At 34.0% G+C, this 17242-nt stretch overlaps 1 protein-coding gene across 1 annotated transcript; it reads right to left on the bottom strand.

Moving 5' to 3' along the window:
* Positions 1–8366: 8366 nt before the first annotated feature.
* LOC148271966 (uncharacterized) lies at positions 8367–14722 on the bottom strand. Its single transcript, XM_088240696.1, has one exon. The coding sequence runs from the start codon at positions 11022–11024 to the stop codon at positions 8745–8747; it is 2280 nt and encodes a 759-aa protein (XP_088096822.1). The 5' UTR covers positions 11025–14722; the 3' UTR covers positions 8367–8744.
* Positions 14723–17242: the final 2520 nt, after the last annotated feature.

Raw genomic sequence — 17242 nt, 5'->3', positions numbered from 1 at the left:
AAAGAAAGGGCCGTTTGCATGTGGACAATACAATATATGTGACAATGGTGTCATGTCCTATAGTCCTTAGAATATAGTTTGATTAGAATTACAGTTGTCAGCAAAAGTGAGGACACAAAACAAAATTAACAAGAAGCGGAGAGATCCCTTAGTACCTACACTACGCATCTATTATCATCTACGAGGGAACAGCCAAATGTGTTTTTACAGTTATTTACTAGGAAAAAGACAATAGATCCTGTAAACTGCATACCAAAATAAAACAGGGACCCTTCGAGTTCGAGTATCGTCTATCATCTTGTTAACCTTAATAATAAGTTAAGGAATGCTATCTTTGTTTAGTTTTTTATATTATACTTTTTGTGCTGCTACATGTTCATTTAATTGCCATACTTATTAGTTCTTTTCTCAATGTATTATTGTTGTGTTTTTTATTGTTAACTTTTTATAATCATTCTTATGTTGTTGAAATTCCATTCGTCGATGCGTTTTGTAGCTGCAAGACTTTTTGTGATGTTAGCTATCATATTATTTTTATAATATTATGTAAATGTTATCAACTATCAAATATCTAAATTTAGTAAATGGGTCTAGAATTTCAACCGTCCATGCGCTCAGTAGCTGCAAGACTTGTTGTTATCTAACTTATATTTTTATGAATTTGCTTTTTATTTCGTTTTTAAAAATATCACTTAAACTCTAAACTTCATTGTCAAATATTCTTTTTAAAAATAAAAATGTAAATAGGGGCTAGATTTCTTATTGTCTATGCGCTCTGTAGCTGCAAGACGTGCTGGGATATTTATTTATTATACAGCCCTCTTGAGGTGATTTTCACAAAAATGGCGTTATATAAATTATCCAAACATTATTATTATAACTTTGTAGTAACGTCTAAGGAGTGATTTATATTGACACACGAAAAATCATTCGTATCTGGTATGTTAATTATATTTTATACAATGCTTGACATATAAATCAACATAATTATTTAAAATCAGCTTTAAAACTAAAAAAAAACTAAAATAAACCTAAATATTAACGACGTTCTTACAAGGTTACGTCATTTTGCAAAAATGTTAGAGATGGGACAAATTGATCAATGTAAATCGATCGAATAAAAAATAGTTCATTTGTTGTTGTTCAAGAAAAAAAGTATTTAATGTCTTATTTTTTAGTAAATAATTGCCTTAAACATACTATAATAGGCTTAGATTTGCCTTTTTATATCAATTTTCGGAAACAGAGTCTCATGTTTGCATGAAAAAACTGATAAAATCGATTTGATCGGTACATGATCAGTGATCAATAATTTCCCATCACTAGTGACATTAGTTTGGCAGCTGTTATTTTAATCAAGCTATACTTTAAGGACTATAGTTCCGTGAACAGCCACGACCGCGCAGGACGCCGGGACAACACGAAAATTCAGCCGCAGTTCACACGTGAGCGCTGCGAAAATAAATACACGACAGCGTTTAATGCGAGCGAATTCACGAAAAATATTATAAATTTTATACCAAGATAGCTGCAACGATTGGTAATCTAGCTTCAATAGGTAAATGTCACCAACTATCAAATATCTAAATTCAGTAAATGGGGTGTAGAATTCCAACTGTCCATACGGTCAGTAGCTGCAAGACTTGTTGTAATCTAACTTTTATTTTTGAAATTTTGTTTTTTCTTTCATTTTTTAAATATCACTAAAACTCTAAACTTCATGGTCCAATAAAACAATGTAAATATGGGCTAGATTCCCTATTGTGCATGCGCTCTGTAGCTGCAAGACGTGCTGTAATCTAGCTGGTATATATCATAATTGGAAACAAGGAACTAGAATCCAAACCGCCCATGCGCTCTGTAGCTGCAAGACGTGCCGGGATATTTATTTATTGTACAGCGCCCTTGAGGTGATTTTCACAAAAATGGCGCTATATAAATTATCCAAAAATAAATATATAAGATGTATTGGAATTGTCAAAGGACGAAATAAATAATAAAAAATATTGTTTTCTACCGCTATTATGTGCGGATTTTTTTTGCGCGCGACGGAGGGGGTAATCTTTCAAAATTTGTTGCAACAGAGAAGGAGAGTGTTTTTGAGAAGGGATTATGGAAGTCCAGGCATTTATTTACAGGGCTTATGACCTGTCATTGGCTGGTTTAAGTGGCCACTTTACATACTGTGTTACATTCACCATTCTGCCTATTTTTGCATATCCTGCCTACTCTGCCAACCATCCACTAGCAAAAAAATAAAATTATACTTTCGTACAGTTATGATGGCGTGTGTATAACACGTTCACATTTCTCGTGTCCTTGATTACTTCGCTATCGATTTTATTTTTGTATTGTTTTGACGTTCATTACGTAAATTGTACGCGAACAATAACATTTCCATACACGAAGGACCGCGCTGGTAAAATAAGACGTAACCTCTTGTTAGTAAAACAAAACTTATATTTATATTTGACTTAACTTGTTTCACACACGTCAACTGACATAACTGTGTGTGAAAAAAGGTTTATTTATGCATAAAATATATTTTTAAACTTTACTAGATTTACAATCAATTTACAATAGTTTGATTTAAAAACGTACGAAACATCTCTAGAATCTAATACGAGGTATATCCAGAAAGTATCCTTGCTCAGATAAACCTTAATGTACCTCGCCGTAACTTGCGTACCAATCCTGTCTTTGCTGTGGGAAATTATAAAACTGACATCGTATTACGGAGAAAATAAATAAATAATAACTGAAGAAATATTCCATAAATCACAACTTATGACACCAAAACAATTATACGCTAAAACAATACTCACTTACAGATTCAAAAACTACTCAAATGAAAGACATAACCCCCACAATACATCACATACAAATAATATAATCACTAGATCCTCAACACACAGACAGCTTAAACAAATACAAACTAAAACCACTTTAGGACAAAGGGATTTTGAGTATTATTCAATTAAAATCTATAACCTATTTCCACTATCTATTTAAACAATTAGTAACGAGAAAATGTTTAAAAAGGCTATAAAAAAATAGATAGTGGAGCTAGGTAGAAGTAAAATGGATTGTCTCATTCACCCATACCAATATCGAATCAACTGCTCCACAAGTGTATAGCTTATGTTAGGTTTTTATTATTTTTATTGTGTGTTTTGTAATATAAATAATATAGATGTACACAAATACGTTGTTTTTAAAACTGTCTGAATATTAGTTAATTTCTTCGTTCCATGGAAAGACAGATGACAGATGCTCGGTGTATGTCTAAGAGACAAAATAAGAAATGAAGAAATAAGGCGCCGAGCCGGAGTCGTGGATATCATGGATCGTGCAGCGAAATTGAAATGGCAGTGGGCAGGACACTTGGCGAGGCAAAATGATGGTGGACACCCAGAACAATAAAGTGGAGACCGTGGGCAAACAAAAGAAGTGATGGAAGGCCACAGAAAAGATGGGTCAACGACATTGCCTCTATTGCCGGTAAAACGTGAATGATGAAAGCGGGTGATAGGAAGGAATGGAGACGTTTGGAAGGGGCCTTTATCCAGCAGTGGAGAGAATAAGGCTGCAGAAGAAGAAGAAGAAGATCTTCGTTTTTTTAAGTTAGTCTTCTTTGTTTATTCTCAAATGTAATTTTAAAAAAGTATGTTGTTAAGTGTCCTCGGCACGGGAAACCCCAGTGAGGTAACATTATTTTTATTATTAATTATAGTTTGTAAGCAAAAAACATGAATAAATAAATAACTTTCAATCAACTTGAAAGTACGCTAACAAGCGTGAAGAGAAACCAGCACGGCGAAGCAACTCCCGTCGGGCCGTTGGGATACTGGGTTGCTGTGGGCGAAGGAGAACGACAGACCGCCAGCGTCAAGCCGCCCTCAAACAATTTCAATCGTTGCACGTTCATATTTAATACGCGAGATGCTACGCCCGGCAATGAGTGTCTTCGGCCCGGTAGGTTTCACTGACCGTTTAAAGATATTACTACAAGCCGTATGGCGGTCCAACACAGGATGGGACCGGCCTTCGATTGCAGAACAGGCGGAGAAGTGGCGAGAGTGGCTGCACCTCACGGCCACGAGCGGATGTGTCAACCCGGGGTGCTCCTGCGCTCCAAGATGGCGTCCGTGACATTGCATGTGCTCTGTGACGCCCGTGGCACCTTCGAGACCACTTTCAATGATAGGATACGGACTGCAAGCGGCGCAACCAGCGACCCGGATGGGCGCCACAATAAAAGGAGAGCCGGGCCGACATAATCCAGGGCCCCGATTACAATGGGAAGTTAACATTTATCTTCAATTTTAACTACAAAGTAAAATTAAGTTTTCTGTTTGAAAAGCAGAATATGCATACAATTTTTTCTTCCATACATGTTCAATTGCTATTAAGAAATGTATAGTGGAGGTGGGTTGCGCACGGATCGATGAGTGTATCGAGCCAAATAGGTAAAATGTTTTAACCTGTCCGGGAGTGAGTTTCTGCCGACAAAACTGTATCTGGGGAGTGAGTTTTTTTTTCATGTTTTTTTTTTACTTTTTATAATTTTATATCATTGTCAATGCTATAAGCAACATATTTTCTTGAATAAAAATAATAAATTATACCAGTAAATATGATTTATATCAAAATTATCGATGTTTTATTTCATGGGTTATCAACCATCGGTTTTACAAGCCCAAATAATATTTCTGAAAATAATCGGACGTACATGTACGCCCATACTCCATTGATGAAAATTTTGTTTGGACGACCATGTACGGCCATACTCCCGGACAGGTTAACTGTTTATGAAATTTGTTCCATATATAAATTGGTTATGTTTTTTATGATTATTTTAGTTTTTTATTGTTCATTATGTTAATGATAATTAGGTTAATTGGATTAATTATGTTTTTTCAATTGTTATTATTTTGTTAACTTTGTTAAATAGCTAATCTTAGGCATGTTTCACATTTTGTAAAATGTTTCCCTCGGCACGGGACACCCCAGTGAGGGAACATTATTATGTATAAAAAAAAGAATACAAACAATGTAAAAGTATAAATAAATATCAATTATAGGTTAAGGACGAAGATTCTTTAAATTTTAATACAAATATACTCATTTTCGTACACAAATATCGGATTTTCTCTAAGGACAGTCAAAGATAACTCTGTTAACTTCCTATTTTAATCGGGGCCCTGGGGTGCAATTATGAATATTCTAGGCCCTAGAGTGGATGATTTGGGGATATTTATTTTTCCATGCGACTAATTTTTGCCTTATACGAGTATATGACCACACTTATGATTAAACGTCAAAAAATATGAACACGTCAAATCAAACGTGATGATTTTCATTTAGAACAATATTAAAACACTTAATTAGGTTGAATTGACCAAACCGTATTGGTTTTATTTCCGTTTTTGAAGCAGTTTTATACACCATTTGACGTTTAATTAAGTGTAGTCACATTAAAAAAATAAAAATCAAATTAATCACTCTCTAGGGAGTAGAGAAGATCCAGGATACCATCAAAGACTGTATACTGGACGGATTCCAAAACAAACCTCGGGTACTCCACCTTTGTGGCAAATCGACTCTTCGCAGCTGGTCTACCCGTGGGCTGCTCTGACTGCACTCGCCTGTCAACACAGCCCGTCAGAAACCCCTTTTAAGCCCTAGTGCTAGTGAGGTGGTCGACTTGCGGTCAGTGCTTTCTCGGCTCTCGGGCTCTACGCCCGGTCGGGTCTAACCTTCCGTTTACGTCTGGACGGCCGATTAAGAGGAACCGGTACAGTCCAGTTACACCTACTCTACACCCTGGTCTCCCTCAGTTTCTACGGTTCGATTTATTTTTCCTCATAATAGTTTTTATTTCAATGCACCATAAATAGTATAAATGAAAAAAGAATTATACAATACGTAGCATACTTTACAAAAAAAAAAACGTGTATATTATTTTATACGCCATTGCAAAAGTGGGAGTATCGTCGTGAATGCATTCGAAGACAATGCGACTATTATCCCGAGCGATACGTCTCATATAAGGAAATTAAATCAAAGACGACAAGGAGTATACACATTAAAATAAACAGTCTAGGTTGAGCGGGAGATTGATTAAACGCATCCGGATTTAGTCATGTACCGAGCTCACGGTAAACATCTTGCGCGCATCTGCGCTGGGTCTGAGGGCCTATGCTCGAGATCGTACAACCGAATAAGAAGGAACGACAGATTACAAGCAATACATTATAAATACATACTTACAAAACGAAACGTTGCTGGGCCAGGGCCTCAATTACGAAGTTCAGTGTTTATTTTTTTTGATTTTTTTTTATTTGTTAATAGACTATTAAATTAAGCTAAAAAGTAATATATTTTTTATATATCTCGAATTATCAGCGCTATGATTTTTTAAAGTTTTGTATTTCTGAAATAACTTCGCGTGTGACGTCAGAGGTTCTTCTCTGTCAGTTCTCCCGGTGGATTCGTTTATGGTAAGAAAACCGGATATCCTTCATAGCTCTCATATCATTGGATTGCTTATGTTTATATGAACCAGTGACGTCGTTTAAAGTAGCGCGTTTTTATTAAAATATTTTCTATTAATTTTTTTGTACATTTTCAAGAAACTTTGCGGTACAATTGAATGCACTAATTTTTACCGCGCGCAAGAGAACATTTTTTGTATCAAATTTCCCGCAGGGCTGAAGTTCCTCATTACAATTATGACTTAGGAGAGCTATCTTCAATTATCTATAAATAAAAATGGAATTTTCTGTACGAAAATGTTTTTCTTATTCAAACAAGCTCAATAACATGTTACTGACGAAGTTAATTCCATTTTTTTTAAGTTAAAAATATAAAGGCCCATGATCCCGTGTTACAATTGGAAGTCAACAGTTATTTTTAAATGTCTATAAAGTAAAATCGTATTTAAAAGTATGAAAAATAAAATATTCATGTAAATTTATTTTTAATACATGTTCAGTTATATATTATCGATGAAGAAACTTTTGAATTTTCGTACAAATATACACATTTTCGTACAGAAAATTCGATTTTACTTTATGGACAATTGAAGATAACTCTCCTACCTTTCCATTGTGATCGGGCCCCAGTGATCCACTGGTCCACGGTAAACAGATTGAAAATATTACAGAAAAAATATATCAAACCGCCGATATAAAAATCTGCGCGGTGCTGGCTTATTCCACATTCATACATCTTGTCATACATGCCCTGCGGTTGCGTCTGCTTTTGACGTGACCAGACTTTATATTTTGATTTATGATGCAATCATGCAACGTCTTTCTTGGTCGTCCTCGTTACCGTTCATTCTCGCCATGTGTATCTGTTTTACTATTATTCAGTCATCCATTCGTTCTACGTGACCTAACCATCTCGGTGACCCTTTCTTAATTTTTAATAAATTATGCTCGTCTCAGAATTGCACTTTCGCCTGATTTCATCATTCGTAAACCTGTCATACATTGATCTATATCGAATTTTATTTGATTCTATGGAATATTAAATCAAAATATACATCGCCATAATTCACAAATGATAAACTTCAGCCCTACGGGAAATTGGATACAAAAAATGTTTATTATTAATTAATTTATTTAGTTATTCATTCAAAATTACACTAGTTTAAATATTAATGAACTTATTAAGGCTTTTTACGCTATGCCCGTGCCAAGCCATAATAATTAACAATAAAAATACATAGTAAAATTAATTCGATTAAATTATAATGACATGTGATGCAATAGAATGACAATCTAGAAAAAAAAGTATTAGTAATAAATAGTAAAATTCCGAAGAATACAATGCAAAAAAGATGATCAGAAATAATTTTTAGAATATAAATTATACAAATTAAGATTCACACATAATCAAATATAAAAAATAATGGTATCATTAAAATCAACAAAATAATAGTAAAATAATGTATATATAAAAACATAATTGAAATGATAATTGAGATATGTTTTCTAGAAACTCACGCAATACTATATATAGTAAGAGATATAAAAAATAGGAGTAATAAATAATATGCCAAATAATAACATACAAAATTAAATAATACAAAAATACATAATTAAAAAACATAAAAATATCAAGATATATAAAAAGCAAATAAACGTAAAAGAAAGTAAAAGTATGGAAGGAAAGCAGATTTGTAAATTTTTGCTAATTGCTAATCTCGAACTTAAAAAAAATTGACAACCTCGTCCCTCCTTAATATTAAAAGCATTAACTTTGTGGTCAAACATTTTAATAAATGTTATTAAATATTTGTATATAAGGTAAACGGCTATAATACTGACCCATTTCGTGTCTTAATCTGACAGACATTTTTATTCATTTTTTGTTTTTAAATACCTGGTAATTGAAACTATATAATTTTGTCTATTTCTAAAATTGATGAATTTACTTCAATACGTTAAAAAAATAAAAGTAAAAAATCAAGCAATTTAAATAAATAAAAAATATTAAACATATCCAGATTTTGTATTCATTACTGACATACTGAAAATGGATTTCACTCTAATACTGACCTATGGTGATCCTATTACTGACCGGGAGTGAAATAAAAGATTTTGATTTATTTATTCAATATATTTGATAATAAATCTAACAACACATAAGAAAAATATCAATTAATAATCATAGAGGTAACTAAAAAAAATAGTAAAATAATTTTTACTAAAAGAAATACCTAAAATATTGATTTACTTATCAGATGAACAGCGTAATATTGTTATATCAGGGATGGAGTAAATTCCCCTCGCATTCAGCAATTCCGGTTCTGGAATTGTTTTTATAATTTCTTCAGAAGAATACCATATAGTATCCTCTTTTTCTGGCCACCTCCAATTCTGGCCACTCATAACCATTACTCTGACTAAGGCGGAACCATTATCTTTGCTCTTCACCACAATCCCTGGAAAATATTCTTCTTCAAACTTTACAATTACATACTCATTCAATTTATAACCGCCAAAGTCATTTAAACAACTCCGTTGCACTTCTGTTTTTTTTATCTTTCCTTGTTTCTTCTCAAGCACCACATTTTTTTTCTCCTCTTTTAATCTTTTCCTTTCCAATTTTTCTTCATCTTTTTTCATTTTGTCATCTTTGACCTTTTGCTGGTAGTTAATATAATCGTTTGATGAAACAATGACAGTTGGAATTCTTTTTGTAATTTTCTTTTTCTCTACCACTTTATCTTCTGGCCAAAACAGACACTGCTTAAAGGGCGTAAGAGCATTAATAATTGTTTTAGAATTAGGAGTTTTACAAGGCGTCGCTTCATTGAGATTAGTATCGCTTGTGCCCGCTTGTTCTAGGAGTTCTCGATCTAAATTTGCGGTAAGAGAAACGGACATTGGTTCACTGTTTTTCTCGGGAATTAGTTCACTATCTTTTACCACCATTGTCATAATTTCAGATTCATCACCTGTTGTTGACCAAAAACTATCGTCAAACGCTATGAGAGACTCATTCAACGTATCGTTGTTAACGAAAGTTTCATACCCTAAATGACATTCGTCATTATTCCCTGTGACCAATCCGATATTTTCATTGACTAAATTCTTCGTAATTTTCCAAATGTAGAACAAATTTTCGTCTTCCTTTGGACCATTCCATGTATCATTTGTTTGATCATTAAATGCATCAATTTGGTTGTTTGTCAGTAAATTTTCAAATAAACGTAGAAATACGGCGTTGTATTTGTTGTTAGGAATTTTCAACAGATTTTGAGAAGTAACGACGTGCTTAGGACAAGACGATGATGGTGTTGACGTGCAAGGACGCGCTTTTTTAAAATCAAGTTTTCTATAGTTGACTCCTTCTGGGGAAAATGGATACAACCCACAAGTCCTAAATCCATTTTGAAGAGTATTCATATTACCAGCTGTTTCTAATACAGTTTTTAATAAAGGGGCAAAATCTTCTCTCATAAGCTTTTTACCCTCATTATCAATTTTCCATTGGTGAACTCTCTTTTTCCATTCTAATTTGACTGGACGGAATAGGGCTACATCGAGGGGCTGCAATATATGAGTTGCGTTTGGGTACAAAGCAATCAATATAATTTTATTATCCTTACAAAACTCACTGAGCGCCAAAGTCATGTGCGACGAATGCCCGTCAACATATAAAATTATAGGAAATACTATCTGGTTCTTTTTGAGCCATGGAAAAAAAACGTTTCCTATATATTCATAAAACACTTCTCCAGTCATCCACCCGGAATCAGATCTGCCCATTCCCCAACCATGTGGCATTTTTCTGGCTAGCGAAAGTGGTATTCTTTTATATTTATAAATTATCATTGGGGGGGGGAGGTCTCCTGCTGCATTAGCCATCACAAGTGTAGTAAGACATTCTTTTTCATCGTTGTGTATAAAATTATAAACAGATTTCGAACCTTTTTTCACTATGACAGACGACTCCTTCGGACTTAAAAAAAAAGCAGTTTCGTCACAATTATAAATGCGTTTTGGGTCATTCAAAACATCTGTGTAATCATTTTCATCGATATAGTTCTTAACAGTAGAAAACCATTGCCTTAAATTTTTTTCGCTTACGTTCGCCCTTGCTCTAATTAAATTTTGTGACACTCTTTGCGAAATGCCAGGGTGTCTTTTTAAAAATCCTTCGTACCAACGCCTGCCAGGTTTTCCGTCTTTGAAGGGATTTTCGCGTTTTAATTTCAATAATAGTAATTGAACACTGTCAAGTAACTGGTCTTTGGTCGCCGGAAATCCCCTTTCTCCAATAAATATTATCCAATCGACTATCTGACGTTCTTCGTGATTAGTTAGAATTGTAGGATGTCCAACTATTCTTTCTACAGGATACTTGCCCTTTTTCTTGTATAACAATGTTGTTTTTGGGATTTTATACAAATTGCTGGCCTTGTATATTGTCATTCCTTTTTCCACAGCTAACAACGCATCTTTCACTGACTGTTCACTATACTGCATTCTTTTAGGCGCCATCATATCTAAAACAAAAGGTTTATGAAATTTATATTTTCAAAAATTCCATCTAAAGTAGCTTAAAACGTATGTTTTGAAATCCAGTTTTACTTAATTTTATCTTGTGTTATTTATACATCGTATACAATAGTGTTTGGTAGTCAGATATTGGATCAATTTACAAGTAAAATTTAAGTTTTATGTTCCGTTATTTAAAAAATGCGTATTTAAATATTACATTGGAAATAACTTTGTTAATTTTATTTTAAATCAAAATAAATATGTAAAAATATGTCTCGGCACAGAACTTATTTACTGACATAATATGTAATACTGACATCAGATTATAAAATGTAATACTGACCGAAATTTGTTTCTATTACTGACCACTAACTTTACTCATTTATAAGATTAAAATAAAGCAAAAATATATAAGTCAGAACTACATTTCCTAATTCAAAATTCTTTGTGCTCTACAAATCACACAAAAAATGTGTTTTTAATTTTGTTTCAATCAAACTAATTTAAATTTTTGAAATATTCTCACTGAACTTATTACTGACCCATAGGTCAGTAAAGAAAACGACTAAAATATCAGCCGGATGCAATACTGACTGCTTAGGTCAGTAAAAGAAACAGTCAAAAAAATGGTTGGATGTAATACTGACCACTTTTATTTTTAAAATTTATGATACAAATAGTAAAAATATCTTACAAATACTTTGTTTTATGAAATATCAAGAGTCAAATCCTACTGACTGAATAGAAATATAACTGAATAACAATTGAATACAGAAAATATATGGTTTAAAGTAAACTTTGAAAATTAGGCTTACCTCGTAAGGATTTCCTGTGTACTGCTGTTAGTCACCGGGTGTCCAAACTCTAACTGATTTTTTAAACAGAAAAATTCGAATGTCAACCATAGAACAAGTGTGAACAATTAACAGATGCTGTGTTCTAGTGTTGCCAATATTCATAAATGTGTTTTTTTTTTGCTTTTTCCTATTATCTTTGTTTTTGTTGAAATAGATCAGTAATACGGGCACGGTCAGTATTACAGCCGTTTACCTTAACCACTTTCCGACATTTCTATGTCTACCGATTTCGAGAGGTACCCGTCTTTTCGTCAGGACACCAATTAAGTTAAAAATTAATATTCCTTTGATCAATAATCAAACAAACTTCCAATATAGTCCTTTATACGAAACCGATAGACATAGAAAAGTCGGTAAGTGGTTATATACAAATATTTAATAACATTTATTAAAAAATGTTTCCTTACGCGTGGTAACAGTTAGAGCATTAACCCTACAATGCCCGACGTAGACGATCTGCTACATACCGATAATCGGTGTTTAAAAGTGATTTCAAACATGTTTATCGCTCGGCGACTAGTTTATTATATTGTGTACATACTAGCCATTATAATTTATTTTTAAAAGTCGACACCAGGGTAAAATTATTCTAAAAAATTTGAAATCAAAATTCAGTTGCACGTTTTCTGTCAAAAGTGAAATTTAGTTAATGTTCAAAGGGCAATTTCTTTGCTTTTTTAAAAAAAAGATTTGAAGTTATAATTGTTTCCGCAAGTTTCATTATTATATAAAAAGATGTTCATAATAATCGTTATTCTTGTTTTTCTTACATTCTTGGATTTTTAGCATTTTAATGCCCGATGTAGCATATTGTTCACATAAACTAAGATATGAAATTAAAACTGAAAAAAATTACCTTTTTTTTTCATTATTTTTCCCAGTATTTGGATAAAAACACACACATAAAAACACACAACAACAAAAGTTAGAAATAGTAAAAATTGGACATCGGAGGGTTAAATTACACGGCAAAGTTTCTTGAACACGTACAATTTTTTTAATGAAAACTAACTATTTTGAACGACATCATTATTTCATATGAATCAACCAATGAAAAGAGAGTTGTGAAAGATTTCCGGTTTAGTTATCGTCAACGGACTAATCGGCAGAACTAACCGAGAAGAAGCGGAAGAGAACTTGAGACGTCACACGCGGAATAATTTTAGAAATACAAAGCTTTAAAAAATCATAGCGCCGATAGTACGATACACAAAAATTTAAAAAACACTTTTCTTCCTCATTCTTAAAGAAGTTCACTATCTTTATTGAAACATTTCATGTACCTATGTTCACGTATTCAATTAAAATGCACATCGATCTTATTGAAATATTATTTATCGAGGTATCAACATATTTTATCGTGCCTACGTGACAGGTAGGTGATAATTATTCGATATACACTAAGGTATTAAAATATTTTTTATAGCTGTTACAATTTTTTCAACAATTTTGTTCATATTTAGGGGTCAACTTAGATGCGTAAATACATGATAGTAAATTTTGATTGTCTTTGATTTTCCTCGAATTTTTTTTTCTGGACAAAAATATTTTTAAATCCTTCTGAAAATCGCGTTTTGTAGGTTACGATATTACGTAGGTGTCGAAATGGAGCAAAAAATTCTGAACAAAACTGTATACTTATCTCAAAAATGACTTTTTTTAAAACTTCGTTCCACTAAAGAAATCAAGGTTCGATTTAATATTGAAAATGATTAATAGAAGATTTTTAAAATGTAAATAAACTCTACGTGGTAAAGTCCAAAACTTGTCTGTAAAGATTTGACATACTCGAACTTGCTCAACATTTTACGATTTTCGCTGTGTGTTTTTTGTTTTAAAACAAAATATAGTATAACCTCCTCAAGGACAGTAACCACAAGTAACTTAAAGATACCTACAAAACTTGTAACATTCATTGCAATGTGTTATACAAGTCGATATTACTTATACACATTATATAAACAATATGCAGTGTTTTCACTTTCAGCTGATTACAGGGTGGCAAATCATCAGACTGCAGCTGACGTAGTTCAATAAATACGAGCAACGAAGCATCGGATGATAAAATCTTAACCCGAAGTACGCAATTAACAAAAATAATAATATTGTATCCATTAGGTGTGGTAATAGCAATTTATTGTCACTATTTGACCTCAATAACAACAATCTTAGGTAACCTAAAAAGGAAATAGGGAATTCAACCTAAAATAGACCAACGAAATAATTTCGGGTCGAACAAAAGAAATAGCGTTACGCTCAAGGCAATGGAAAACAACAATTGGCCATCATAATATAAAAACAAAGTGTCAAAATATCCTATGAGAATTCAATGCGCAATAAATGAACTTACCAATTTGTTGGGTACGGCAAACTATTAGAAGCACTTAAATCCTATTATATCCATTATTCGAACTGGGTTAAAACGTTGACACTGCACTTTTTACAACAAACAAAAATATTTTTGCACAAATATTAATGTCATCGAGCACAAGCAGACGAAACTTCACACCAAAGAAAGTATAAAGCGACGCTAAATTCCAACTAGAATCATTTTTTGTTTGTATACGCTAAAATAGACTTAAATTCTATGAACATACAGTGCATTTTAGCATAATATTGATTTTGAATACATTTTTTCTCGTTATTTAATATGGAAAATAAGCACTTTTAACGGTAGAAATCAATACAAAGCACACCGATTATAAATAAAAAAAAACGTTCTTTTTATTAACATTTATTTCAAGCTTTATATATACTTTAAGAATATTCTAATGTTTTTGTTTACCAGCTGATGGGCATTCCAAATAAGTTTACGTTGCTTGTAGTCCCTAATGTCCGCTTTTCTAGTGTGGCCATAAGATAAAAATGAATTCCCCAACACAAAGACGCACTTTAATAGGTAGCTCAGGTAGATACTCTGGATTTTGAAGTAATTTCCGAACTGTTGTTTCTCAAAAAACAAAACAAACAAATATTTCAACAGAGATAGTTAACTTTTTGTAGAAGAGAATATGTATAATTGTTTTTTTATGATCGGCTGGTCACTACACATTCTAAAACATTTATTACTACTACTAGACCAGAATGGACAGCCACACACGTCTATCCTGGCATACATTCCTAGCTTCCTCCACATTCATACATCTTGTCATACATGTCCTTCAGTTCTGTCTGCTTTTGACATGACCAGACTTAAGATTTTGGTTTATCTGATCATGCCACGTCAGTAATCCTTGTCTCACGTTGAAGTTCATTTTCGCCATATATACTTGTTTTACCATTCTTTCGTCGTCCATTCGTTCTACGTTCATTTCAGAGACCCTTTCTTAATCTTATCAATTATACTTGACTCAGATTTACACTCTCGCCTGATTTCATCATTCGTAACCCTGTCATACATTGATTTCCCACACATTCGTCTAAGAGATCGCATTTCAACCGCGTTCACTCGGCTTTCATCCTTCCTCTGCCAGTTCCATGGTTCACTTCCATACATAAGTGTTGGGACTAAAACTCCGTTGTGCACTGCCAGTTTAGCTTCGATTGACATATTTTTATTAGAAATTACTGTGCTTAGTGCTCCGTTCATTTTGTTGCCCACATTCACTCTTCTTTCAACATCTTTTTCTTCTTTTCCATCTCTTGAAAACACGCTTCCCAGATACACAAATTCTTTTACTTGCTCGAGACATTCGTTGTTTACATTTATTATGCAGTCAGTAACCTCACTATCCCTTTCAAATACCATCACTTTTGACTTACTTTCGTTCATTGCCAATTCGCTCTCCAGGCATACATCATACATTCTAGAGACTATTTGCTGCAAATCATCCTTGCTGCTTGCTAACAAAACTACATCATCAGCATACATCATTATGCTGGCTATCCGTATTTCTATGATCCTTCTTTAATTATTGTGAAATAAAATTGTGACTATACGAATAAATAATTGTCTGTAATAGTGTGTGAATTTATAAGCAAAATCCTGGACGAATGTTTTCGACTCGATGGCTACTCTAAGAGTAAAAATTCTAAAAAAGGAAATCGAGTGGAGATAAGTCAGCCTCATAGTCAGCCGCAGTGGTTGGTGCATTCACTTACCATTCTTGAGGTCCTAAGTTCAATTCCTGGCAGAGTGAATGTGAAATAACTGTTTTAATGGTGGTTGAAAACCGCAATATTTCACTATTCCTGGACTGGTATCTGGTCACCTTATCTTCCATATACCAAAAATAATCTAATTATGCTGCGATCCAAATCTCGTTGACTACTAATACTACCATCACGTCATTTCTCCATGGAGGAAGGCAGAGAGGATAGATATCCTGACACACATTTCTAGCTTCTTCGACATCCGTACATGTCTTTCGGTTGTCTCTTTTTATCTAATCATGCCAAGTCTTCCTTGATCACCCTCGTCCTATATTACCATAAGCTGCGTTGGATATCAGATGTAAATTATAGCGTTCACATCAAAAACGCTCTTGTACGGCGTCCATAAAATCCAGGGACATGAAATTGGACACTGTTATTAAAAAATTGTCAGTATGGTTTTCTTAATTGTTTTACCTTTATTCATTTGGAATTGATGCAAAACAAAAAAGGTATGTGTTCCGGACGCGCGAGCTGTCAACCAAGACAGCCGAGAATAATAATAGTAGTAAATTATATATTTAAATTAAATAAATTAACTAGTGTAGGGCCTCGGTATATGTAATAAAGTCAAGTGCTGAATTCTCAATAAAGACGAGTTGTTTCGCTTTCGGATTCGGCCTTGACAAATATCGAGGACAAAATATAGCTAAAAAGGGGAATTTATAATATGTATTTAAAATGTTGGATAATTTATGATTTTTGTATACGTTTATTTTTATGTATTCATTTTTGCATGTTGCTCGCCGCGCAGCATATTGTCGACTAAACCCGCGCGCGGGTGGACGCCGCTATTTACGTGACCGGCTGTCGGGCAGAGTGAAAGTGAGGGAGGCCGGGCGAGTGGTCGCCCATAATCCCACTCCCCGGCGGCGGCTCGCGTACACGGCGGCGGCCGCGCGCGCGGGCGTCGGGCAGTGCGCCACGGACGCTTTATAATGTGTGAACTAAAAATAAACGATCAGTTCGCTCAAGACACATGACGTGTGCGTTTTATTCTCTGCCTCCGCGCCCTCCGCTTCCCGCTGGACTTCGTGCTTCGCTGCTGATTTCCACCTTGACTGCCCTGACTGCGCTCGCCTCTTTGCACCAACAGGACGTGTTGGAAAGCCCTTTTCAGGGCTACTGAGGTTGCCTTAGCGGTCAGTACTTTCTCGGTGCGCCGGGCTCTCAGGCCTCCCGTTTAGGCCGGGTGGGCCGATTGAGTGGAAC

This window comes from Micrasema longulum, unplaced genomic scaffold (assembly GCF_059751315.1).
Source record: "Micrasema longulum isolate JH-2025_06_02 unplaced genomic scaffold, ASM5975131v1 h1tg002559l, whole genome shotgun sequence".
In the NCBI taxonomy this organism is placed as follows: domain Eukaryota; kingdom Metazoa; phylum Arthropoda; class Insecta; order Trichoptera; family Brachycentridae; genus Micrasema; species Micrasema longulum.
This window is presented reverse-complemented; position numbering and strand designations above follow the sequence as displayed.

Excerpts from the sequence above, each read along its gene's own strand:
- LOC148271966 (XM_088240696.1), bottom strand. The coding sequence starts at position 11,024 with ATGATGGCGCCTAAAAGAATGCAGTATAGTGAACAGTCAGTGAAAGAT.